The sequence below is a fragment of the Biomphalaria glabrata genome, chromosome 11 (assembly GCF_947242115.1).
Source record: "Biomphalaria glabrata chromosome 11, xgBioGlab47.1, whole genome shotgun sequence".
NCBI classification, from domain to species: domain Eukaryota; kingdom Metazoa; phylum Mollusca; class Gastropoda; family Planorbidae; genus Biomphalaria; species Biomphalaria glabrata.
In genome coordinates, this window is record NC_074721.1 from 43,073,720 (window position 1) to 43,100,265 (window position 26,546).

A 26,546-nucleotide genomic window follows, 5' to 3' on the forward strand; every position below is an offset into this window, starting at 1 on the left:
AGTTTCCCTTGGCTCAACATCTAAGCCACACTTCTTGGACTAGTTTTCGACATTTAATAGGTATTGGCGTGCTTATTAAATATAATATCCATTACCACTTTTGGCAATGACAACATTTCTGGACCTATATGTGTCCAGGAAAGAAGGTGGCACTACAATTACTATTTTATAGAAAAAATAAAATAAAAGAAGTCAGTAGGTAAATAAAAAGTTTACAGCCCATGGATCTTTGATCTAGATCTTTTCTATATTCAAGCATCTATAAAAACTTAATAAGAGGACAATTTTGATAGGTCGTACTTAAATGGCAGGTTTTCATCTACAGTTTTAATTTATAATTAAATTATTTCTGAATTTGAGTATTCCATATTCTAGTTAGGCATGTCTGAGATTTAACATTTAAAGCTAAAATGTAAAAACAGATCTATGTGCAGACTATTTGGATCTGAGAACATTTATCTAGTATCAAGTATCTAACACTATTCAACACTTTCTGACAGCCGAAACTTTGCAAAATACATGGTTACAAGGAGTGTTCCTTAAGTGTGTGTGTGTTAAAATAAAAAATTGTGCTGTCTCGTGTATTTCAATGAAGTGTGATTGATCAGTATATTGTAACAAGTACTGAGTCTCTGTGGAATTGGTTTCTAAAACTAACATAAACTATTTTGCTAAAAAAAAATAATTAAATGTACTTTTTTCCTTTAAGATAGGACTTTTTTTTTCCTTTTAGTACAATACTTATAATAATTTTTATCATAATAAATCAATACAATGTGTATATAATTTAGCATTTGTCTGCCTTTAGATGTATAAAAATGAATTTTGTAAAGATTCTTTTTTTTTTTAAACTAATTAAATAATGATACTTTTGGAGGTATTTGGCACTATAAATATCTTTTCAAATATATGATATATGCTTTTTAGAAAAGCATGTATAGGCTCTTTGCAAGTCAGTGTGGATTTCGAGCTGGGAGAGACACATCTGACATGATATTTTCTAGCATCAAATGCAGGAAAAATGCAGGTAGCTGATTTGTATGCCGACTTTATCGATCTCACCAGTGAGATATAGTGAGTCACGATGGCTGGTGGTGAATTCTATCTCAGCTCGGATGCCCTTCAAGATTCATTGCTATTCTGAAGCTACTGCATGTGGGTCGAAAGGTTAAATCAGTTTTAATAGGGACCTCTCAGCTTATTTCTCTGTAGAGAATGGTGTGATGCAAGGTTGTGTGTGTTGATAATATTACTACACACTGTAGCTTTAGACAGTAAAGGAATCCATCCTATACCTAAATTAGGCAACTATCCTTCAATGATGCTTTGCTGGAGTAAAACATGGCCAGTTATCCAGCCAGAGCTGGAAATGAGCTCCTGCGCAAACTCATCTTAGTGCTATTGATGACTAAGATACATTGTAGTATATAAACTATGGTAAATTAATTTTTTTTATAGTAGTCACCAAGAATTTTAGACCCTAAGCTGGATATTTTAAAATTTAAAAAATACATTATTTTTCAGACTTATCTACATACAAAGAAATCCCAGATGAATAGAATCACTATTTCACTCCTCGTTACTTTCATTATTTAGTTTTATTTCAAACAACTAGTTTCTTACCATGTTTTATTGTGCTTTAAATGAAGACTGCTTAACAAACATGCAAGTTCTCAACCATGCATTCTAGATAAGACTTCAAAGTACTTTAAAACATTTATTTACCATGGGAATATGTCATTAAGTCTCCAAGATTAAGTGTCTCAAGTGTCACTACACTATTCTTGGCTAACCTATGTTTGTTATAACATGTTATAACAGTTTCATTCTAGCTACACTTTTGGTTTTGAGATTTCTATTCACAAAATTATTTCTTTATTCTTCTAAATATGTATCCTAACTGTATATTCTACTAAATATGTATCCTAACTGTATATAACATTTTTTAGTTTTTCAGATTTCCCTTTGCGGAAATACCAAAAGTAAGCTATCTCTCCACTGTTCACTGGACCTGACAGAGAATCTGGTATTGAAATCACTGAATCCAAATCTAGTTGCAGCCAAAGTGAGCGAAAGTATGAAAAATGTTATGGTGAGTACACTTTGATTGACATTTTAGCCTAGGTTTTGGTCAATGAATAACATCTTTATAGGTACATGTAATACTGTTTGATGGTCAAAAGAGCTTAGCTTGTAAGCCTGCTTGAACAACCATTCTGTCTGGAAGAGATCCAAGTCAATGCCTATGTAAAGCATTGCTATTTCCAATTCATCTGGCCGAAGGCCGAGTACACCAGAAACCGCCGCCACTTTCCTTTGTTGTGCCAAGCTAACCGTGCAGGACTCGCCATTGGTGTAACGTTCCCTTGAAGAGCGGCGCATGGATTATTGACATGGACATGTGAGCTCTCTTTCTACTCCACTCAGTGCAATGGGAAAGCTCTTGCATTCCCTTGAACACTCCCACAGGAGGTTTGTTTTGCTATTCATTTAGCCTGATCACTTCCTCAAATGATCGTTTCCACTCAGGTACCACGTTGAGGCAGAATAGCGTACTCGGGAGATGTAATACCAGAAATGAATGTAGTCCCATCCTGAACATCTTTAGAGCAACATAGTCTAGAAAAAAAAGTCTAGACATTTTTTGTAACATTGAGAATTTTCTTGCAGAATTAATCTTAAGTGTCTTCATAGACATATAAGATAGGTTTTCTTTGCTATTTCACTGTGAACTATTTTTTTTTTATTGGTTACTGCCACTGACTGACTAGTAGCCAATTAGAATCACTACTTTCCTCTTGCTATCAACACAATCTACTTTTTAGATTCAGCTCCTCTTTAATTCTTGTGTTTTATTATGTTAAGAGGTTTTATTTCCACCTCTGCTTATCTGATTTACTCTTAACACCTCTATTCATCCTATCCCCTTTGGGTTGGAACTCAAAATCAGTGAAACTAGCTTTTAAAATAAAACATCACTGGTTCATTACATCAATGGATTCAGGATTTCCTGAAAGGTAGAGAACAAACTGTAATATTAAAATGGCTCTAAACCAACATTAACAGTCAACTCATGTGTACATCAAGGAACAGTCTTAGTATAATTTACATAAATGAATTACCAATTTGCATTAGTTGCATTTGTCAGATTATTTGCAGATGAATTATAGAGATGGAAATCAAATTGGAGCATGTCTTTCCACCCAGAAAAATGTCAGTTATTAAGAGTAATAAAAAATTTAAAACAAATAAATACCAAATATCATCGTCATGGTAAATCAGTTACATGGACTAAAAACTCCAAATACCTAGGTGTTATAATAAATGAAAAATTATCATGGAACCTCATATTGAGGAAATTTTTAAAAATCAAACAAAGCAATAAGTTTTTATTAAAATATTTTTTTTTTTACAAATCCAATAAAAACTAAAATGTTATTTATCCTTGATTAGGGTTAAAAGAATATGCATCCTCTGTTTGGGACCCCTCTACTTGAGAAAAAAACATTTAGAAACAAGAAGAGACACAAAATAGTGCAGTGAGATTCATAACAAATCAATATTCACATTTAGTCAGAATAGCACCATTAGTAGAATCATTAAATTTAGAGACCCTTCAGGATAGAAGACTAAAGTAGCAATTATACATAAAACACTGAACCAAAATCTTCTAATACAAAAAAAAAAAAAAAAAAAAAGCAAACTTATATAACACTAAGAAACACAAAGAGATAAGCACAATTCTGATTCTATTTGCTAGGATGAATTCAATAAGTGCTCATTCTTCAGCCAGGAAAACATTAATATGATTTTATGCACATATTAATGTATTAATTAGACATCTATAAAAAAAAGTTTTCATTGCAGAATCAAGAAAGACCTTCAGTTAAGACCAAGGAAGTGATTACAGTTAACACAAGTCTGGACCTAGACACATTCTCAAAGCTCTTACCTTTCTTGCGATGTTACTTTGTGAATTCTCCGGTGAATGAAGAAAACAAACTAAATGTGGAGGACCAAGGTATTTTTGTGTACAGTCTTTATGTGAATATCTTATTACTCATATAGTTTAGTTTTGTACATTTACTTGAGGTTTTGTGTGTGTGATTATATACATATATATAGTATTCTCTGTAAAGAGTATGGCTTAACAATTAGTATGAAGAAAAAAAACTTTATGGGACCACCTGCTACAACATCACCCTCCATCCTCATAGACGATAACAAACTGGATGCTGTTAATGAATTCTGCTATCTTGGATCCACAATTTAGGATGACCTGTCTCTAGAAGAGGAGAAATGGTTACAGAAGACTGCCTCAACATTCGCTAGACTCAAGTCAAGAGTTTGGGAAAACTAGAAGCTCACTACAGCACTACGCAAAGCAAGAGAAAAAACTAAACTCATTCCATTTGCGCTCTCTCCGAAGAATCTTGAAAATCACATGGAAAGAAAGAGATCCTTCTTGCACGAATAGGTATCTTTACAGTCCTCAGACAACACCACCTGTGCTGGCTTGGACATGTTTGCCGGATGGAAGACAATCGCATCCTGAAAATTATTCTCTGCGGGCCACTTGAGTTTGAAAACTGGTCGCTCCCACCTCCTTTACATGGATGTAACAAAATGGGACCTAAAATCAGCAAACATAGATACTGACCATTGACATAGCCTTAGCCTTCACTAGGGACAGCAAAAAAACATGGGCCTCAGCTCTGGAAGAAAAGCATGCCATGTGAAAAATGGCCAGCTCCTCTACCACCTAATTGAAAATCACCTTAACCTGCAATATTTGTGGACGGGAATGTCTCTCCAAAATAGGGCTCCACAGCTACATGAGATGAACCATAGTCACTCTACAACTGAAGGGGGCCAACTGGAAGTATTCTCTAAAACAGACATAAGTTAGCTTTTTATAAAATACATTCCTTGACTGGCTTTTTTATAAAAAGTTTAAAACAACAACACATGAGGGTATGGGTTGGCTGAGATATTAATCACACCAATAAGTTTTTATTTATGGTAAATTAAATAGACTTAAGAATACAGTTACACTTAAAAATAGATATACAGTTATACAAATTTCACCCTTGTTTTTTATTGAAAAGTAAAAACATTTGTTAATATATTAGTACAACAAGGGAAATACTTTAATTCACTTTTAGCTGAAATAAAAAATTGAATACTTGTGTGTGATGCTCTTGAAATAGTACAGGTCAACACACATATACATGTAACGTATCAAGTCTCATTGAAAATAGATCACATTATTTACAAGCATTGAAAACGTCCAAAACAAACTCACACTAAAACCCCAACTTGCCTCTCTGCTCTACCTCTGAATCTTCTCCTGTCCAAGCCACATACAAACATTCACAGGTTGGCCCTTTAAACAGAAACATGGATTACCTTGGTCTACAGCATCAAACACAAAGATATTTAGAAAGAAAAGAAATCCAACATCTTTTTTTAGGATTTTTGAATTGGTGACTTGGCTTGACCATGGAAGTGTGGTGGCTGAGTGCTTGGCTTCTGAACTGCAGGTCCTGTAGCTTAAATGCTGGTGAAGACTTTGATTTTTAATTTCTGGATCTTTGGGGCGCCTCTGTGTCCACCCAGACCTAGTATTAGTAAATTTGAACTCTCAACCTTAAACCGTACATGAGGATATTAACTCATGGATACTATCAGAAAAATATTGCACAAGTCAGCCTCTGAGATCATAGGAACAAAGCAAAGGAAAATTAAGCCATGGGTTACACAAACATCCTTGATTTATGTAATGGAAGTAGAGAACTAAAAAAAAAAAAAAGGTGTATCCCTTTCTGGCAGAAGAATGCAGTTCAACCAACAAAGAAATATGCATGAAAATGAAGTCAACAAAAGAAAAATTAATCTTTGACCAGCGAAGTATAAGCGGTAGTTGCTTGAAAGCTGGCAATAGCAAAAAAGCATTTGAAACATTAGAACCTTTAACAAACTGGAACCTTATATTCTTTTTCTCTAAATTATAAAAACAGTAGCAAACTATTGAAAAGATATTTGCACCAATAGTGTTATTTTGGAATACATTTTTTATAGTTAAAAAAATTGATTTAGAAACTTGCAATTTCTTTATTTATAGCCTCAAAAACTACTAGACTTATCAAGACTACAAATCCAATGTATTCAACTAATGCTGATGGTATGTTTTACTTTTAATCTACAAAGTCTATGTAGTAAGCTAGAAAAATGAAAGCCATAATGTTTCAACTTTGTAATGATGCAAACTTATAAAAAAAATTAAATTAATTGATATTTGATTTAAAATAAAACACAATTATTCAATTTCTTTGTTCATAGCCTCAAACACAACCAGACTTAATGAGACCACTGACCCAACCTATTCAACTAATGCTGATGGTATGTTTTACTTTTTATCTACTAAATCTATGTTTAAGCCTTACCTTATTTTCTTAGACCCCGGAAATTCTAGTACACATTCATGCTTCATAATGAATCATGGACAAGGTGATAGCAAATTCATTGTAATATTTCATGTGGTGACTTTCATGTGTGATGCAAATGTATCACACTATATGTAAAAGTGTATTAACAATGAATCACTATATAAAATGCTCTTAAAACAATGGGTGTACCTTTCACAGCATTCTTCACAGAAGTAGTAAGGATGATACAGACTCACAATCCTTTCTTAGATTGTAACATGATAATAAAAATAACAAACATGAGCCACCTCTAGTTCCAATACAAGCCTAAAGTTCAGTCCCTTTAGAGAGGCAAAAGGCAATATCCTTGCAATACTATTGTACAAAACTATGGCATCAAAACTGCTGCAAGATTGTAGTAACAGTTTGCATACTCACATTAAACAAGGGTAAGCCAACAGTACTGCAAGATAGCATTATAGAGCCGCTAAACCAACAGTACTGCAAGATAGCATTATAGAGCCGCAAAACCAACAGTACTGCAAGATAGCATTATATATATAGCTCCTTCTGTCTCAGAAGACAATGGATGTGCCCAGATGAGTCACTGGCTTTGGTTATGTCTTGATATGGTGCGGAATCTGGAGTGACTGATCAAGCCAATTCTAGAGCAGCAGAGTTTGCCACAGTTCATGCATGTATATACATCTGTCCTAGGGCTAGCTGACAGGGCAGATTTCTTTTTCTTTCTCTTGGCTGACGCAGCTTAGTTTCTTTTGCATTCGGCAAAGTTCGTACCAGCATGTACAATCTGTCTCCATGCTGTCCGGTCTTGGGCTATCTCCTCCTACACACTTTGGTCAATGCCCGTGGCTCTCATGTCTTGCTTGCAGACATCTCTGTAGGTTAGCCTTGGGTCTGGCTCCCTCTGCAAGCTCAGCGTGTAAAATGTCTTTAGGAATTCTTCCATCTGACATGCGAGTGACATGACCGATCCAGCGTAGTCTTCTCTGTTTAAGGAGAGCATAGATGCTATGCATGTTGGCCTGTGTCAAAACTTCCTGGTTGGTGACTTGATCCCTCCAGGAGATGCACATTATGCGTCGCAGGCGGCGTAGGTGGAAGCTATTTAATCTGTGTTCTTGAGGCATGTAAGTTGCCCAGCTCTCACTGCCATAAAGAAGTGTGCTCAGAATGCAGGCATTGTAGACAAGGATTTTTGTTACTGTGGTCAATTTGGTATTTTCCCACACATGCTTGGAGAGTTTTGCCATTACTGCAGAAGCCTTTCCTATTCTTTTTGCCAGCTCAGTGTCTAAATCTAGGTTGCTGGCTATTGTTGTTCGCAAATATGTGAATTCCTGCGCCACCGTAAGTGTGTGATTTCCAATATGTATCACTGATAGCATTATAGAGCCACAAAACCAACAGAGCTGTAAGATAGCATTACAGAGCCACAAAACCAACATTCATCATAGTGAGAATAAGGGTCTACAACAAAAAGCAATACAGCAGCAAAAGTGTGTAAGGTACCATTATAGAGCCATCAAACCAACATTTATCATAGTGAGAACAAGGGTCTATAACTAAAAGCAATACAGCAGCAAAATTGTGTTTTAGGAGTCAGCACACAAAAAGATTTGGTGCCAGAAAATATAAGTACACACCACTGACACACCACAGTCATTAATAGCAACAGTGTAGTACTTCTCTGACAATTGGTTTTTAGAAGAGTATTATAGATTGGTTGAGATTTTAAGACAAATATTGTGATTTCAGAATTATTATTTTTTTACTTTACTTTTTTCTAAATGTTTTTCATAATTATAATATTGTTTTTGTTCTTTTTTTCTCTTAGGCTCAATGGAAAAAAAAATCCTAATGGTCATTTCAATTTGCTCAACTTTCTTGATTGCTGTTGCATTGGTTTGTACTGGCATTTTAATTTACATTTGGAAAAGAGTATTCAATGTCGGTTACGGTGAAATTATTTTTTGTATTTAAAGGATTATAAGCTACATTTGTTTTGATTTTTAAATCAACTTTCTCATCCTTTTTATGTTTCCCATGTTTGGTACTTATAAATACAGACAGTACTTCAAAAAAGAAGATGATTACTATTTGGGCATAAATAAACCCACCCCTTTGTAGACACTACTCCCATCTTTATAAAACTCTAAACCAGGCCCTCTTAGTCTTTAAATGCCCCTAATTAATTCACAAATCCTATTACCACATTAACCCAGCATAACCAGCTGAAAAAAAACAAATTATGCTATTCATCCTTGGTACAGACCGCAAAAGAACTCAGGGCAAAAAGCTGGCTGGAAAAACTAGAGCAGTCCTCTGTATTTTTAGTTCCTATTTCTCACAATGATGCTAAATGTATTACTCACCATAAACTTTTTTTTATGTGCGCAATGGAAAATCATGTCTGATTTTGGGTTAAATTTTTCCAACTTACCTAGTGCGTGTTTTTATTATTTAAGGAAGCCACTTGTCAAATATAAGCCCAACGTCCATCCACTGATTCTTCACCAGGACGTTTGAAGGAAAGGGTTTTAGCTGTTTAAGATATCACTCGCGGAAGTTTGATATTAATAAAATATAATTCCTTTTTGTTCAACTAAAATAAAAGCAAAAGGAAATTTGAAGTTTTTTTTTGCTTAAATACAACATATTCATCATCCTATATCTTCAAAGCTGATAGAATCCTCCTAGCATTGTTTAAGTTAGCTAAATCATTCACGAATTTTTGTATATCAATACCTTCTGTTTCATAAGTCAGCCATTCATGTACATTTTTAACAGCACCAATATTGAAAAGCTGCCTTTTGTGCTTATTGTCATGCTAATGTCTCAGAAACTAGAAATGCTATTGAAAAACTTATTTCACCATGGCCTTAAATGTGCTTAAAAAAAATGTGACAGCTGCTTTTAGTCTGTTCCCTTTCTTTAAATATTAAACATGCATCTAGGTGAAATGTCTAAACTAGCATAATGTTCTGTTTCAAGTTTCTATAAAGCAAAAACACTATATATTTAGGCCAAATTCAAAACTCCTGATTGGAGACGCTATCTCCCCAGGAGATGCACTTACATATTTATATGCATTACTTACATTTTTACATTACTTTTAAAACTTTGTGGCTGCCCTTTTGTCTCTAACTGTTTTAGTAATGTAAGATTTGTTTGATTTTTATTAGTTACTGTTTGTTAAAAAAAATTATAGTTATAAATAAACTTTAAGTACCGGTTAACAAATTCACAATATATTTTCACTGTTACTTTGGTTGAAACCAATTTTATAACAACAAAAAAGATTCTTTCAATATTGTTTCATTTTTTTCATTTCTCAGGCTCCCCAACAGCTGTTCAATTTAGGTAAGAATTTATTTATTTTTTTAATGTTTCTTTTTTGCAAACCTAACTTATGCATGAATCATTTGAACAATGTACAATGACATATTTGGAGGCATGGTGGCTGAGCGGTAAAGCTCTTGGCTTCTGAACCAGGGTCCAGGGTTCAAATCCTGGTGAAGACTGGGATTTTTAATTTCTGGATTTTCGAGCGCCTCTGAGTCCACCCAGCTATAATGGGTGCCTGACATTAGTTGGGGAAAAGTAGAGATGGTTGGTCATTGTGCTGGCCACATGACACCTTCGATAACCATAGGCCACAGAAACAGATGGCCTTTATGATTGTTACGACACAAGACGCTTCAAAATAACAAGACACTCTCAGGTTTTACTCTAGAAGTACTTTTAATATTATAACAAGTTATGTGAATATGAACATTTCATCTCTCATCCTGTCAAATCTCCTTCCGGCTCCTGTTCAACATCCCTTCCATTCAATACCCTAATTCGCACCTTTTTTCCCATTCGCACCATGCTGCGCTACGACCTTAACACCTACAATAAATTCATAACACATCCAAATACAGTGGGTAATCCCTGATGTTTTCAAATTGGTGAATGTAGCAAATTGGCCTTCATAATAATTATAATGATATAAATCTAGATTTAAATGTTAAGCCAATTGATTAATTCAGCAATAATGTTTTTAGTTAAGTTTCAACTAAAGGTTTATGTTTACCAGTGAGTTTGGCACGTAGCTTTAGAGGTCTAGATGACGCTCACTCTCTCAATCTTAATAGATCTAGAGATCTATAGATTTTGTTACACTTTGTAGTAATTGTAATACCTCAGTAGACAGGAATTAGATACTGATATAATGCAGGTCTTGCCTTTTCCGTTGGGTGCCACTTGTTACGACACAAGACTCTTCAAAGTAACAAGACACTCTCAGGTTTTACTCTAGAAGTACTTTTAATATTATAACAATTTACGGGAATATGAACATTTCATCTCTCATCCTGTCAAATCTCCTTCCGGCTCCTGTTCAACATCCCTTCCATTCAATACCCAAATTTGCACCTTTCGCACCATGCTGCGCTACGACCGTAACAATGATGTTCACATTTATTTGCACTATTTTCATGTTGTTTGTTAAATGCAATTAGCAAATATAAAAATGGGTGGGTAGATGGGCAGATATGTCTAGTAAGATTATCTTCTTTTCAAATTTTTTTTTGTCATCTGTAAATTCAAAGAATAATTGGTTTACAAAAATTAACTATTGCATAATCTAATAAATTTTTCATGTTAAAAAAAAAAAATCATCTCACATATTATTATAATCTTCTGAGCTTCATTTGACATATATTACAGACATTCAGCTATGGCTTCAGTTTTCTTGGTTCATCTAAACTAGATAAGACTTTGGTTTTTCTTGGTTGATTCAGGTATCTAGTTCCATAATGTAAAAATTCATCATGTTGTCATATTGTGTTGTTTATATTGTTCTATAATTAAGGAGATCATTTAAGAACATTTGAAACAGTTGTGTGCCTAAGACTGTTTCTCATACTAATCTTGAGTTAAATGTTATTGATGTAGATTTGGAGCCTTCATATTATTACACAGCACTCATCCTTAATCTTGGGAATCGAAGACATTGCCATTAGTACAGTTAGTTCTCTGCCTAGCTGGAAATCTTGAATCCATCAATAAGAACTATTAGTTGAGTTTCACATGACTTAAATTTCTTAAAGTCATAACTGCTTTTATTTGAAAATATATACAGGGTGCGTCAAAAAATGTATACACACTTTGAACTGTCATAGACAATTGATTTCCCGTTCTACAAGGTTAAATTTCTGTGAGAAAGTAATGTTATGTTTCTTCAACAAGTTGCAGCAGTGACAAGGAAGTAACCGCAACATGGCGGACGTGCGTTTGAGTTTTGAAGAGCGGACGCAGATAATGATGTGGCACTGGAAGTTTGAGAATGTAGCTGCGTTTCAAAGACACTGGAGACGTTGGCTTGCTGACTCCATATTCCCTTCCATTCGTGCATTATACGGTGATGAGTTTTATTACCAACAAGATGGCGTCCCTCCGCACTATTATAGGGAAGTACGTGCATACCTGGATCACAATGTGCCAGGCTAGTGGATAGGATGCAGGGGACCAATCAAGTTTCCTGCATGTTCTCCAGGCCTCACTCCTCTGGATTTCTTCTTATCAGGCACAGTTAAAGATGAGGCATACAAACGTAAACCATGTCACCTGGACACACTGAGGAATGAGATTCAGGCGGTGTGCGCAGAAATCTCGGTGGACACTTGGTACGATGTACGAAATCAGTGTTGACTCATACTCAGCAATGCTGAAGGCCACCAGTTTGAACATTACTCACATTAATTTTTCCAATCGGACATTAAGCTTTCCATGTCAAGAAATTTAGGATTGTAGAAGGGGAAATAAATTGTCTGTGACAGTTCAAAGTGTGTATACATTTTTTTGACGCACCCTGTATTATTGACATCATGGTCAGATAGTCCAGAGAGAATATCTTATAAATTACAGATGTTACTTTATAGATAAGATAAGTACATCCTTGTTTGTGTATCCATGTACTAATTAATGTTAATTTCTATAATGTCATAATCTACCACTAGTTCATGTCTGTAAGATACTATAGAATAATTGTATTAGTCTGAGAGAAAGGAAATTCAATTCAATAGCCTACCTCAGTATTATTACAATAACAAAATAGATATAAAAAAAAAAAAAACTAACAATATCAAACATGAAATATACACACACACAACCAGTGCTTAATTTCTCTGATATTGTTTAGTCTAGTTTTTTTTTTTTTTTTAATTTGGTATGAACTTAAATGGTGTAATGTCTCTATAAAATAGTTCATTCATATCCTAAGGTTTTATGTTGGTCTATGGTCAATATTTTCCCATTGATGTCATAATGACTGCAGCCACCCATAATTTAAAAAAAACGTTTTATGTTTAATTTCAGTTCTGATAATTGGTTACATAGTTCTTGCATGTACTCTTAAGCTAGAGTGTGATGATCTGTGTACTCAATATTATGAAGTAATTTCTTCTGCTATTACTGTGCTTTTTATATTTTTATGGCTTAAAAGAACTCATCTACGATTATGTCAAATTTTGTACAAAAAATTTCATAGTACCAATTAGAATTTTCTAACTTAAATTGTCTGATTTTGTCAAAGTTTCTGTTCCTGCCATTCGTTTTATAATAAAATTCCTAAAGCTGGTGATTTATTTTGAATACTTAGAAAGTTTATTTCTGTAGTCTTAAGATGTGTAGCTATTTTAGCTTTAACTTACTTGGTTATTTTAGATTTACTAGATTTAGCAAGAGTTGCCGGTATAGTTACATATAGGTAATGATGTGAGAACAATAACATCAAAATATAAGACATTATAAAGTGTGGAGAATTGTCTCTTCTCTTATTAGATGAACTAATTTAATAAGGATCATTTTTTTGTGTCCAGAGACAGATGTTACTTTAGAGAGAAGATAAGTACTCAATAAGTACTCATACTCAATAAATGGAATTCTATTTACTTACTCGCTCACAGTTTGCATCCTTATGGGATGTCAAACATCTTTCTTGAAATGTCCCATATTATCTCCCCTTGAAGAAAACAAGTATAATGAAAACCCTGAATGGCAATTTAAAAAAAGAATAAGTTAAGTTCCCCTTTCAGTCCTAGCAATCTATAGTGCAGATGATGTTTAGGTCATCTGTTTCTTTGGCCAACAGTTAACAAATAGGGTGTCATGTGGCCAGCACAACACTAACACTAAACATTTTTCTTATTGTTTTTTTTTTTAACAATTTTAAAATGGTCTTATTCTTTCAGTATTCAAAGCAATGCTGTGGTCTGCACCTCCAATGCTGCTGAAGAAATAGAGATTGTACGTATTTAAATACCATTTAAAATTTTGTATCAACATTATTTACTTTTTAATTTCTGTATTCCACAAACATATAAGAATTGCAATGAGGGGGGGGGGGGGGGGGGGAGAGATTCATCATGTGAAAAGCTTAGAGATGAAAAAAGAGTTCTTATTAAAAGAATTTTCAACTGGTCATTGCCTACATTGATTCTGTCAACCATATGTATGGCCTCTTTAAATCGAGAAATGACAATGGATCATCTTATGGAAGTGAGATGAAGCTTATGCCTTAATCCTGGATGGAATGATGCCACCCTCTCCATGTGGGTAACCAGCCAGGCTAATTAGCCCCTCCCTACCCAAATCTTACTTGCTTAAGTGTCAGTACTCGCCTTTTCCCCTTCTCTTGTTAGTGATAAATAGTTAGACCAGGTCCAAGGTCTGGTTTTCAGAGGCTATTTGAGATGCATGGCTTTTTAAGAAAAATGTTTTTATATTTAACTTGTTAAAATTTTATTAGATTTTTTTTCATTCCATAGGCGAACAGTACAGAAGAAAACCATGTTTATGACTTAGTAATATATACAGGATATCAGACCGTAAGTCATTAAATAGTATTTGAACAGTCTTATTTCAAGTTTATTGCTTTCATTATCTCTCTATGGTGCAAAGAAATGTATACTTGTAAGGCTATTTGTGCCTGTAGAAAGTAGAGCTATTAGTTCTATAACAATTTATAGTTTACCGAAAATTTTTTATAATAAATAAACAATGTCAAGAATGCTTAATTGGATATTACAGTTGCCAACTCTAAAAAAAGGATTAAGATATAATTTTAACAATATATTAATTACATTATCTTACGTTAGATCCCCTCTTGTTTTAAATACTTTTAAGTCATAGAGTGAAGTCTACATGTCCTTCCATATTGACATTATTTTTTGCTACAAGCAGAAAAATAAGAAAATTTCATTCTGCTGCATTAAAAAGTACTTATACATTTAAAAAAACAAAAACTGATCAAAACTTCCTTCTTTTTGTACACTTAGCTATTTAGTTGTTCTGCCATGTATGAAAATCCTCAATAGGATAGAAAAAGTTCTTTACAGGGCGACCATTTAATTAATCTCCAGACATTACATCCCTAAAAAGAACTGAAAAAAAAAAAAAGATATTTAAAAAAATGCTATTGCAAACCTTTTACTTTTTTTAACTAACAAACTTTCACATCCAAGACATAAAGCAAAACTTGTATAGGCAGTTTAAATTCACACCAGACAATGGAGGAAGATTGAACTAAATTTTTTTTTTTTTTTACTGTTTTTGTAGTTTGGGTACTACATCAGAAATGAAGATTATTAAATCCTAGTCCAAACCTTCTACAGGATGGCAAGGGAATGACCGCCGTTAGGTGGGTTTGATATAGCGACCATCATCACTTAGCACTTATCACTAGACTACAAAGTTTCCCTTTCAGACCTCGTGGTCTATAGGGCAGATGATGTTAAGGTCATCTTTTTCTGTGGCCTACGGTCAATGAGGGTGTCAAGTGGCCAGCACAACGACCAACCGCCTTTACTTTTCCCCACCTAATGTCAGGTAGCCATTAGAGCTGGGTGGACTTAGAGGTGCCCAAAGATCCCGAAATTAAAATTCCCAGCCTTCAACAGAATTTGAACCCAGGATCCCCAGTTCAGAAACCAAGCGCTTTTCTGCCCAACTTTAGTTAGTATATATTTATTTGGTTTTTGAAAGTTTTTTTTTTTTAAAATTACTGGCCAAGCAAGCATTAAACAAGAAATTATAGTATAAAAAAAGATTACATTATTATTGACTACATTATTAGTCAATATGTTTTTATAACTAGACTAAGTAGCCATCCAATTAATTGAGGTTTTTAACAACATTTAACATTCAGTTGTTTTCATGTTGTTTTTATTTTTTAAATTAGAGTGTTTGTTATCTCAAATTTTTTATTTGACCATTACAGTTCCAGCCCAAGACTTCAGAGGACCTAACTGAAACGATTAATTCAAATGCTACAAGTATTTCTGACCTAAGTGTGAGTCATTTAATAAAGTCTAATTTCAAGTTTATCAACATGCTGTTTTTATTTTTTCTATATATCACAAGCTAATATAAAAATGTTAATACTGTATGTGCATAAAGTAGATTTATTATTTTCTAGGATTTTATAGGATAAAGTTCTTTAATGACTGTTCAGTTTTTCAAGTTTTTTATTTAATATTAAGGGGACTTTTTTTTTTATTAAAGTGTTTGAGCTCTATTTTTTTTTGTTTGTTTGACCACACCAGATCCAGCCTGAAACTTCGGAGAGCCTAACTGAAAGCATCCCAACCAGTATTGCTGACCAAACTGTGAGTTATTTAACAATGTTAATAACGTCTAATTTCAAGTTTATCAACACTCTGTTTTTAATGTTTGTATATGCAGAGATGCTTACATGCCAAAAGGGAATTGTGTATTCCCAGACCTGGAAATGTGTATTTTGAGGGGCAAATGTGTATTTTCTTAAATATCAAGAAATATACTAAGGATAGACTAAAATTAAATCATTCAAGCGCATAACATACACAAAAGGCAGCAATCCTAAAGTTAACACAGCATAAAGTTACATAAGACATTTTGTACATTTGTCAAAATATTTACACTTGTAGTCTTTGTCTTAGACTTTTCTAGACTATGTTAGAATGAAAACGTTCGTGTCACTTGGCAATGATTTACTGATCCTAATGCCTCTTGTGTACCGTACTTCACATTCTATAATAGCAGCAACAGAAAATTTATTCAAAAGAATGAGAATTTTTGTTACAAGTGAATATAGACTTAAACCAGATGTAATGGTTTGCTTAGCTGGATCAGTGACATCTAGTTTTGTAAAAAAAAAATTTTTGTTGATAGGCAATTTCTTTACAAGGTATCCAAACACTGGAAATATATCATTCAGATTTTCTTCTTCCATACCTTTTTTTGCAGAGTTAGCTATGAAAGCTTTGGCATCCTCTACAATCACTAATAACAAACATTTTAAACATTTGTTTTTCAGGCAGATAATTTTAATTAGTCATTGAACTTGTTTCTAATATAAAAAAAGTAATTGAGTCTGCCTAAAATGCCCCTGATTTCATTATTTGAATTTAGGCCTTCATAAGTAATGGAACCTAGATAGTCGCTAGTGACTATTCCAGTAGCTACCACAGAAGATACATTCTGCAAGTTAGGGAACATCAGTTTGATTCCCTTTATCATGTTAAAAGAGAGATTAAGCTCAACCAATATTTCTTCAATGAAAACCTTTGCCCTTCTCACTTTCATGTAAAAAAAAAAATCTAATTCAGATCTAGAATAAATCTAGATCTGTAAGCAGCTTCATAAAGTTATTTTTTAATGTGCATAGGGATATTTAAAGGTATTTTATCAACCCCACAGAATCGTAGGCTGTGAAATACTAGATCTAGATCTGTACAAAGTTAGCTTAGAACAGCCAATTTTTGCCCCCCCCCCCCTCTTTTTAATTTTAGATTCCATTCTTCTTCGTCTTCTTCTAGCCAACTTTATTGCTGCTGAGCTGTGAGCTCTTTTGCAGACTGTGCCAAGGAAAAAAAGTGTGCTGTTTTCTTCAGTTGTTCAGCACTGCCGTACAGGGTGTTGGTTATGTTGGGCTGTAGTGGAAGTAGGGTCTGCCTAGGGTGGATTAGGGAGGGGCATTCAAAGAGGATATGGTTTACGGTTTCAAAGGGGTGGGCGCAATGTCTGCAAAGGGGTAGTTGTGTGGAGTTTATTTTGTTCAGGTGTTAATTTAATAGTGGTGTGTGTCCTGTTCTTAGTTGGAAGATTGTAGATTGTTCTTTGCGGGGGAGGAAGTTAATACTGTCCAGTTTGTTAGGCGTAGTCATTTCTCTGTACATGGCTCTGCCTGTGTTTCCTGATGCCCATTGGTTGAAACACTCCTCTTTGTGATTGTTGACTAACATTGACCTTAGGGTGAGGTAGTTAACAGGTCTATCTGGTTGTTCCATAGATGAACCTGCCTTTGATAGCTTATCTGCCTTTTCATTTCCCATGATGCCAATGTGTCCAGGGATCCACTGTAGTGTAATATTGATATTTAATTTTGATATCATCTGGTGGATTATCACAATGAGTGTTGTCAACTCTCTTGGGCTGTTTGAGGTGCTGCTGTTAAGTGCTTGAAGAGTAGATTGGGAGTCTGTAAAGACAACAATATCTGATGGTGGTTGCACTCAATTCATATAATTTGTTTTCCACTGTCTGGAGTGCTATGGTAATTGCCTCAATTTCGGCTTGGAAGTTTGAGCAGTAATCACCACAGGGTGCGCTTATCTCAAAGTGTTTATTTTTAGGGAAGACCAGGAAGGCACCAAGACCAGCATTGATGGTAGCTTTGAAAGCCGATCCGTCTGTATAAATATGGATAGCTGTTTTTTGATAGCTTTCGATTGTTTCAAGCGTGCCTACTTTGAGCTCCAGTGTTTTTGATTCTTTTGTTAAGGTGTTATTTAGTAAATGTGTTTTGATGGTTGGTTGTTTGTAGTTTAGTCCGGGTGTAATGTTTGAAAACCTGGTAATTTTTTCTCTGTTATTGGGTAGGTGGTGTTTTAGGGCTAGTTCGTCAGTAAGTTGGATCAGAGTCCTTTGCTTTTTTTTGGTTGTTTTTCCTATTTCTCTGTGTTAGTAATTTATTTGGATGATCGTCCTCCAACCTTCTGTATCTCTCAATAGCTTCTAATGCTGCTCTGTTGCGCCTTAACTTAAGAGGTTCAATATTGGAGTCTATTTCACAGGCTGCTGTGGGAGTAGTTCTCATACCTCCACTAATTAACCGCAAGGCTTGGTTTTGGATTGTATCTAATGATGATTGATAGGTTTTGTTGGCAACTACTTGTATGGAGAGACAGTTATCCATTACAGATCTGACATATCCAGTGTATAACTGTCTTAAGGTTTTCTTTTCAGCTCCCCAGGATGTTCCTGCTGGTGTTTTATTATGTTTAATCTTTGTGATGCCTTTTCTTTTAAATCTGCCATAAAGTGTTTTAGAGACAGTCTTTGGTCTAGTTTTACACCAAGATATGTTGGATTTTCTTCTTTATTTATTGGCTGAGAGTCTATTTTTAGGATGTAGTTTCTTTTTGCTGTTTTGTTGCTGTGGCTAAAGATTGAATAAACTGACTTTTCTTTGTTTATTTCCATTTTCCATAATTTTGAATATGTGGAGATAGTTGTGAGGGCTCTATTTAGTTTGGATCTAGTCAGCACTGGATATTTCTCTGTAGTCCAAATTAAAAGGTCGTCTGCATAAAGTGCCTTATTGACCGAAATGAGGTCCGGGAGGTCATTCATGAAGATTAGAAAGAGAGTGCAGTTAAGGGCTGAACCTTGTGGTAGTCCTTCTTCCAAACCTTTTTTACTAGAGATGGCACCTTCGAATCGGGTTTGGATGGTTCTGTTTTTTAAGAATGCTCTGATCCAGCTGTACATTTTTCCATGGATGCCCATTTTTTTCATCTTCAAAAATAGACCTTTTCTCCACACTCTATCATAGGCTTGCTGCAAATCTATAAATACTGCTGTAGTGTGCTTGTTTTCATGAAACCCTTCTACTGTGTCCTGGATAAAACGAAAGAGGTGGTCTTCTGTTCTACTTGCTTTCCTGAAGCCAGCTTGTGCATTGTGGAGTGAGCAAGTACTTTCTAGCCACCAATAAAGTCAGTTATTGATCTTTTTTTCTGCCATTTTGCCAATGTTGGATGTTAGAGATATTGGTCTATAACTTTTTGGGTCTCCAGGTGGTTTATTTTTCTTTAAAATGGGTATTATCTTTGCGGTTCTCCATTCCTGTGGTATGTCTCCAGTTTTCCGTGTATGGTTGATAAAGTTAAGTATACAGTTTTGGGCCTGTGGTCCTAGTCCCCGAATCATTTCATTTGTTATTTTATCGGGTCCAGGGGATTTTCTTGACTTGAGGCTTTTTAGGGCAGTATTGAGCTCATGTAGAGTGAAGGGAGTGTCAAAGATCTGACAGTTGACTGTTGGAGCTTTTTCTTCTTTCTTTAAGATATTACTGAAGGCCTGGTCCAGTTGTTTTCTTGGCTTTGACTTGTTAATGTTGGCGAAATATTTATTGAAGGTTTCAGCCTTTTTAAGGTTTTCTGTTATTATGTCGTCAGTGTCTTTTATAGGTTGGGGGTTTGTTATTTGTTTCTTTCCTGCTAGCCGGTGCAGAAGGGTCCAGGCCTTTTGACCATCCTTGTTTAGATCTAGTTGTTCGCATGTTGTGGTCCACTTTTTCTTTTTTTCTGTTTTAATTTTGTATCTTATAAGCCCTGTCAATTTGTTGTACGTTGTCTTGTTCTCTCTAGCAGGATTTTTTTCTATAGTCTTCCTGGCCATGTTTCTTTCTTTTACTAATTTATCTAATTCAGGTGTCCAAAAAGGTTTGTATTTCTTAACTTGGCCTCGAGGGATGTATTTTTTTGCTGCTTGTAAGATGTTGGAGACTATAGTTGTGTAGGTTTAATTGACGTCTGTCTCAATTATGCTTGATAGTCTTGTGTCTGTTTCTTGTGAAAAAGCTGCCCAGTTAGCTTTTTTATAGTTCCATCTAGTTGTTTTGTTGGATTGATATCTACCTGGCATTCCAATATTGAGGAGTATAGGCCTGTGGTCACTACCTATGTCTTCGAGTACTGTTATTTTAGAAGAGTCGGTAATGTCTGTAGAGATAAAAGTTAGGTCAGGTCTGCTAGTTGTGTTGTGTGCTCTGTGGAGGAAAGTTGGAGGTGTAGTTTTGTTTTGCAGAAGGTGTAGGCTAGAGGCATTTGTTACATCCTCTATTTCTTTGCCACGCTTGTTGTAGTGTGGGTAGCCTAGGGAAGGTGTGTGTGCATTGAAGTCGCCAGCTATTATTGTCCTTTTGTAGTGTGGTAGTTGTATGTCTATTTCTGCTGTTGATGATGGTGGGCAATAGTAGTTTTTGATGGTGTACTTTGTTCCTCCTCTCCAAAGAAGTATTTCCTGCGTGTCGATGTCTGTATTGTTCTGTATTTGTTTTACTGTGGCTTGTGTGTCGTTTCTTATGAGGGTCATAATTCCCTGGCATTTGGTGCAAAGGCATATGTACTGTGTGTAGCCTGTGATGTTTATTTTTTTCTTGGGCACTAGTGTTTCTTGTAATAGCGCTATGTGTATATCATGCTTCTTGAGTATGTGTTGGAGTTCTGTTGTCTTGTTTTGTAGGCCTAAGATGTTGAGTTGCAAAAGGTTTAGAAGGTGTTTGCTGCTAGTCTGTTTTTTATTTCCAGTAGCTGACTTATCACAGGCAGTCCTGGAAGAAACTGCCATGCGCAGACCTTTTACGAGGCGACATCTGAGCTCCTATGGATTTTTCGTTAAAGTCCTTGGCATTTAGTGTAGGCTGGGTGTTTCCTCAGGCTTTTTTACAATATATAAATATATAGTCCCCGCATTTTAAGGGAGTTTTCGGTCTTGGCAATTTTCTCCAATACTGACATAAAAGGAAACATCTAGGTCTGAAGACTGTAACCGGAATATCCATGGGACAAGGAAATAGCTTCTTTTGAGTAAAATAAATGTCATAAACTGGGATTTTATAAAAGAATTGAGACTCATTTTACGTTTGAGTAAAAATCAATAATAGTAGGTAATCATCTCACTCTATTTGTTCCACAAAAAGAACTAACCAGCTATAGTGTTTATTGGAACATATTTGAAGAAAGTTGATGGGAAGGGATGACACCCTGAGCTACCACACCAGGTGCCACAGACACTGTCTGGGAGGTTTCCATTCTGTTTTTAGGTGATCAGTTGGATCTCTACTCTACTTATTCCAGAAGAGTTTTATCAAAGATGAAGTGTCCTGTTTGTGGAAATAAAGCCAAATTATTTTTTTACAATTTTATTAATTTTAACGATCAAAACAAGACTATGGCTTAAATATTCCTGGTCCATTGGTGACTTCAATGGGGGATCACACAAACTCTCTTTGTAATCTTGTTATTTCTATATATATATATATATATTACAAACTTGTATAATAAAATTGATACTGTAAATATGTGCATATAGTAGATTTATAATTTTCTATGATTTTATAGGATAGAGTTCTTAAATGAGTTTAAAGTTGTTTTTTAATTATTAAAATGACTGTTTTTTTTATTAGAATGTTTGAGCTCCAGTTTTCATGTATTTTTATTGTTAAAATGATGTCTTTTTTTTTTATTAGTGTTTGTGATTTCAAATTTTTTATTTGACCATTCTTGTTCCAGCCCAAGACTTCAGAGGGCCTAACTATAACTATTAATGGAACCTCCACCCGTATTGCTGACCAAACTGAAACTGATCCAGTTTATATTAATATGGCTTGCCAAACTGTGAGTGATTTAACAATATTTCTAGTCTTATTTTAAGCTTATTATCAACATGCTATTTTATTATTTCTATATTTCAATTTTTTTTTTTTATTATTAAAATGACTGTTTTTTTTTATTAGAATGTTTGAGCTCTCTTTTTTTTTTTTGTTTGACAACACCAGATCCAGCCCAAATCTTCAGAGTGCCTTATTGAAAGCATCTATAAAATACCTACAAACAATGCTGTCCGAATTGTGAGTCATGTTTAAAAATCCTAATTTTAAATTTATCAACATGCTATATTTATTAATTCTATATGCTACAAACTATTATAAAAAAGTTCCTATAGGGTAATATGTGTGTTTGTGTAAAGTAGTTGTTTATTTTTTTTTTTAATAATCTTATAGGATAGATAGTGTTCTTAATGGCTGTCCAGTTTTCATGTTATTTTATTGTTAAAATGACTGTCTTTTTCATTAGAGTGTTTGTGATCTCAAATTTTTTATTTGACCATTCCAGTTCCAGCCCAAGACTTCAGAGTGTCAAACTGCAACTATTAGTAGAACCTCTACCTGTGGTGGTGCTGACCAAACTGTAAGTGATTGAACAATATTTGTAAAGTCTTATTTCAAGTTTATCAACATGCTGTTTTTTATAATTGTATTTGCCTCAGGCTAATATAAAAAAAAATCCTACATAATACTGTGTTTGTGCACAAAGTGAAGTTATCATTTTTTATGATTTTATAGGATTGAGTTCTCTAAAGTTTGTTCAGTGAATTAATCTCCATTCTTTGATTTTCTTGTTTGAACATTCCACAGCTTAATGATTCCAAATGCCCAACTGAAACTGATCCAGTTTATATTAATATGGCTTGCCAAACTGTGAGTGATTTAACAATATTTGTAAAGTCTTTCAAGTTTTATATAAACATGCTACTATTTTTATATGCCACAATTATAAGAAATACTAAGACTGCTTTATTGATCCTAATGGAAATTTGTTGTGATTACAAGGACTCTTTTTCTCATATAAAGACAACACAACAGAAACATACACATAAATACAACAGACACAACATAGAAAGTTCATTCAGCGACTACACACAGGCATCTTGGTCCTATTCATGTTTCCTGAATGAGTGGCATTGATATAGTCTGACCGAGTGAGGTACACACGAGTTTTTGTACCCCTCTGTTCTTGTTTTGATTGACAGTAGTCGCCCACTTCACGACGACCTGACATAGTTCTGATGGAGCGGGTGGCTGTTGTCTTCCAAGATTTTTTCGATTTTCCTTAAACACTTTTGTTCAAAAAGTACCTTTAAATGTGGCAATGTTGTGAGTGTAATTTTTGATGCCCTTTTTATGATGGTTACTAGACGGCTACATGTTCCACTACACATTATTGTGTGTGTATGTGTATATAAAAAAGAGCTATTCAATTCCACGATTTTATAGTGTAGAAAGAGTTCTTTACAAAATGCCCTGTCATCTCAAAACATTTATTCCTTAAGATGAGGTGGAAAAAAATATACATTGACAAAAAAAATTTAACTGCAAACATTAAACATTAAAACATTATTTCGACATCCTAGTCCAATCTTACAGGATGACAAGGGGATGGGCCAGGTTTGTGCATAGGACCATCATGACATCTGTTCAGAGTGTGTACCACATGACCAAGTACCCATCCAATTAACTGCTACTCTATAGAAAATTAAACGTGATGTCACTTATATGTTATTTTTTTTTACACTCACTCCATCTGTCTGTATGGTAAAAAGTTTGTACACATTTTTTCTCGTACACCTAATCTCTGGTCAAGCTGAAATTTTGCAAAATTATTTCTTTTACATGAGAACGCAAGAATCAATTTTAAAAAATGAACCAATTAGTTAATTAACTATTGCTACTGTAATTAATTATTTTGTTGGGTATCTTGAGCAAAAAAAAGAAATCCTACTTGACAGATGTTGTGGTATAAGTTGAATTAGTCCCCCTCAGAACTCCTGAGACATGAGTGAAAATTATTTGTATGCATTTAGATAACAATCATGGAATCATTCACCTAGATAGTCCCTCCCCCTTTCACAACTGGTCCAAACAAGTGATAGGATCATAGCACATTGAGAAAGCTAAACAAAAGCAATTTGTAAAAATATTTCTAATTGCACAGATTTACTATGTCTTGGCCATTCATATAATTACATGACTGATCCAAACTAACTGATACAATCACACTTAAATATAAGCTTTGTTTTTTTTTAAAGTATATTTTATGTTTTTTTTTGTTTGTTTTTTTAATTAAAATGACTTGCTTTTATTGGAGTCTTTGATATCACTAAATTTTGTTTTTAAACTATCCACAGACTGTCAATGAAAGGAATAAATGAAAACATTTGAGCAGCCTTAAACATACTGAAATTTTATTCTACAAAAATGTAACTTCCTTCAGAATGAAAAAAAAACAAGTTTTGGGCAATTATATGGAAAAAAAAACAAGTTTGGGACAATTTTTAAAAAATGTCTGAATCAGGTCTTTTTGAATGATTGTTGTGTTTTTTTAATTTTAAAATAATTTTTTTGTGTGTTTTAGATCTATATGTTATCACTGTAAAATTGAGTTGTTTAATTTCATATGCATAAGTCTTGTTAAGTTGTTCAGTATTTCATAGAGATATTTCCTTTTGATACCATCATAAGCGATTTAAGTTGATGTACTAGTACATTGTTTTCTTGACATTTTTTTAGTTTGTATTTATGTTATGAGTGCTGCTTTCAAACTGTTAGTATTACTTCTTCCAAAATTCTTGATATTGGTTAGTCTAATTGTGAATTCAGGTGTTTTCCTCCATTTTTTTTTAGCTCTGTTGTAATTTTGGTCCTCTCCTGGTGCTTCTAATTTTTTATTTCTGATGTTTAAATTAGAGTTGGTGAGTTTATAGTGTTGGTAGGTTTATAGTGTTGGTGGCTGTTCATATTTTCCTTTGTCTCCATCTTGTTTTATTTAGGAACTCCTCAAAGTATTCAGCCCATTTGTCAATGACCCTTCTGTTTTTTTTTGTGACGAGGACACCATTATTGTTCTCATACATGTGTTATCTTGCTTGAAATCCATTCTTGTCATCCCTTATTTTCATGCCCATTCCTCTCGCATCAAGGTTCTCAATGAGTGCTCTTTGTTTTTTTTTTATTGCCTCATTTTTATGCTTTCTGACAGATTTTGTAACCCTTCGCCTTGCTTCTTTGTACTGCTTTCTGGTTTCTTTCTTTAGCATTATTTGTCTGTTCAATATGCCTGCATTCTGTATGTCAGATTCTCCTTTTCTTTTGCTGAAATCCAACCATGTCATCTGCTTTACTTTTAATAGCACGTTGTTGTTTTTTTATTGCTCATTTGTTATAATTAGGATTACCCACAGGCTACGTCTGTTGTTGTGCTTCAACAATTTATCTTTTGGTCTGTGATAAAATAAAATATCTATATCTGCTTTTTCTTTTTAAAACATTTTACACACACAAAACAAAATTTGTGTCCTAGCTTTGATAGAAAAAAAAAGATTGTTTTCATATAATGTCTACAAAAACAAGTTAGGGGCCACATACTGCCATTGAAATTTACTTTCAAAAGGAGTTTTTTTTTAAATGGTGATTAAAACAGAAAGAAGTATAAAATTGTCTTTTTGTTTTAGCAACTTGAAGATAAAATTGGGAATGAAACATCATTTTGGGAAGTTTTAATTGCTGTAGTTTCCATTCGTGAACTGGATTAGTTGTTCTAGAGCAGGGGTTCTCAACCTGTGGGTCGCAACCCCCTTGGGTGTCGCCTAAGACCATCGAAAATATGGATTGTTTTTGTCTATTCTTCTTTTGCTGTGTGTGTGTGTGGGGGGGGGGGTTCGCGGCCGAGTGGGGGATTCTAAATAGGGGGCGCCAAGCTTAAAAGGTTGAGAACCACTGTTCTAGAGACAAGTTAAGTAATAACAAGTTAAATTTGTATTTTTTTTAGTTCACCACAATCGGGGTACCATAACTAGTGAATGGTGAGGGAATCAGTAAGTGCCCTTAGAATTATAATCTAGATTGTAATTGTCCTTTTCCAATGCTGTTAGATGTGTTAGGAATTCTTAAGTTTCTGCATCAAGTGGGTCTATCATGAATTTTTGAGTATCATATTGCTGTGCTACTTTGGTTATTGTATATTTTACTTTTACTCTTTGTCTAAATTTAGCTTTGGCTACTAGATGGTCTGCATCTGTTTCTCTGAAACTTCTTACATGAAATACATCAAATCTACATCTTTTACTTATGATTATCCATTTATGATCTATTTGATTTCGTTTTTTCCATCAGGTGAGATCCATGTTGCTTTGTACATTTTCTTGTGCTGGAACTTAGTGCTACAG

The 26,546-nt window shown here is 34.3% G+C and overlaps 1 protein-coding gene across 2 annotated transcripts; it reads left to right on the forward strand.

Annotated features, from left to right (window-relative positions):
• Positions 1-445: 445 nt before the first annotated feature.
• LOC129921644 (uncharacterized) lies at positions 446-26,538 on the forward strand. Of its 2 annotated transcripts, XM_056003775.1 has the most exons (16): positions 446-543; positions 1,950-2,092; positions 3,868-4,021; positions 6,125-6,184; positions 6,343-6,402; positions 8,287-8,409; positions 9,788-9,812; positions 13,688-13,742; positions 14,264-14,323; positions 15,715-15,786; positions 16,040-16,102; positions 22,055-22,159; positions 22,321-22,392; positions 22,658-22,732; positions 22,960-23,022; positions 24,510-26,538. In XM_056003775.1, the coding sequence occupies exons 2-16, from the start codon at positions 2,078-2,080 to the stop codon at positions 24,531-24,533; spliced, it is 1,026 nt and encodes a 341-aa protein (XP_055859750.1). In that variant the 5' UTR covers positions 446-543; positions 1,950-2,077; the 3' UTR covers positions 24,534-26,538. The 2 variants fall into 2 exon arrangements, with proteins under 2 accessions (XP_055859750.1, XP_055859751.1); XM_056003776.1 differs by lacking the exon at positions 446-543 and having other exon boundaries at positions 1,746-2,092.
• Positions 26,539-26,546: the final 8 nt, after the last annotated feature.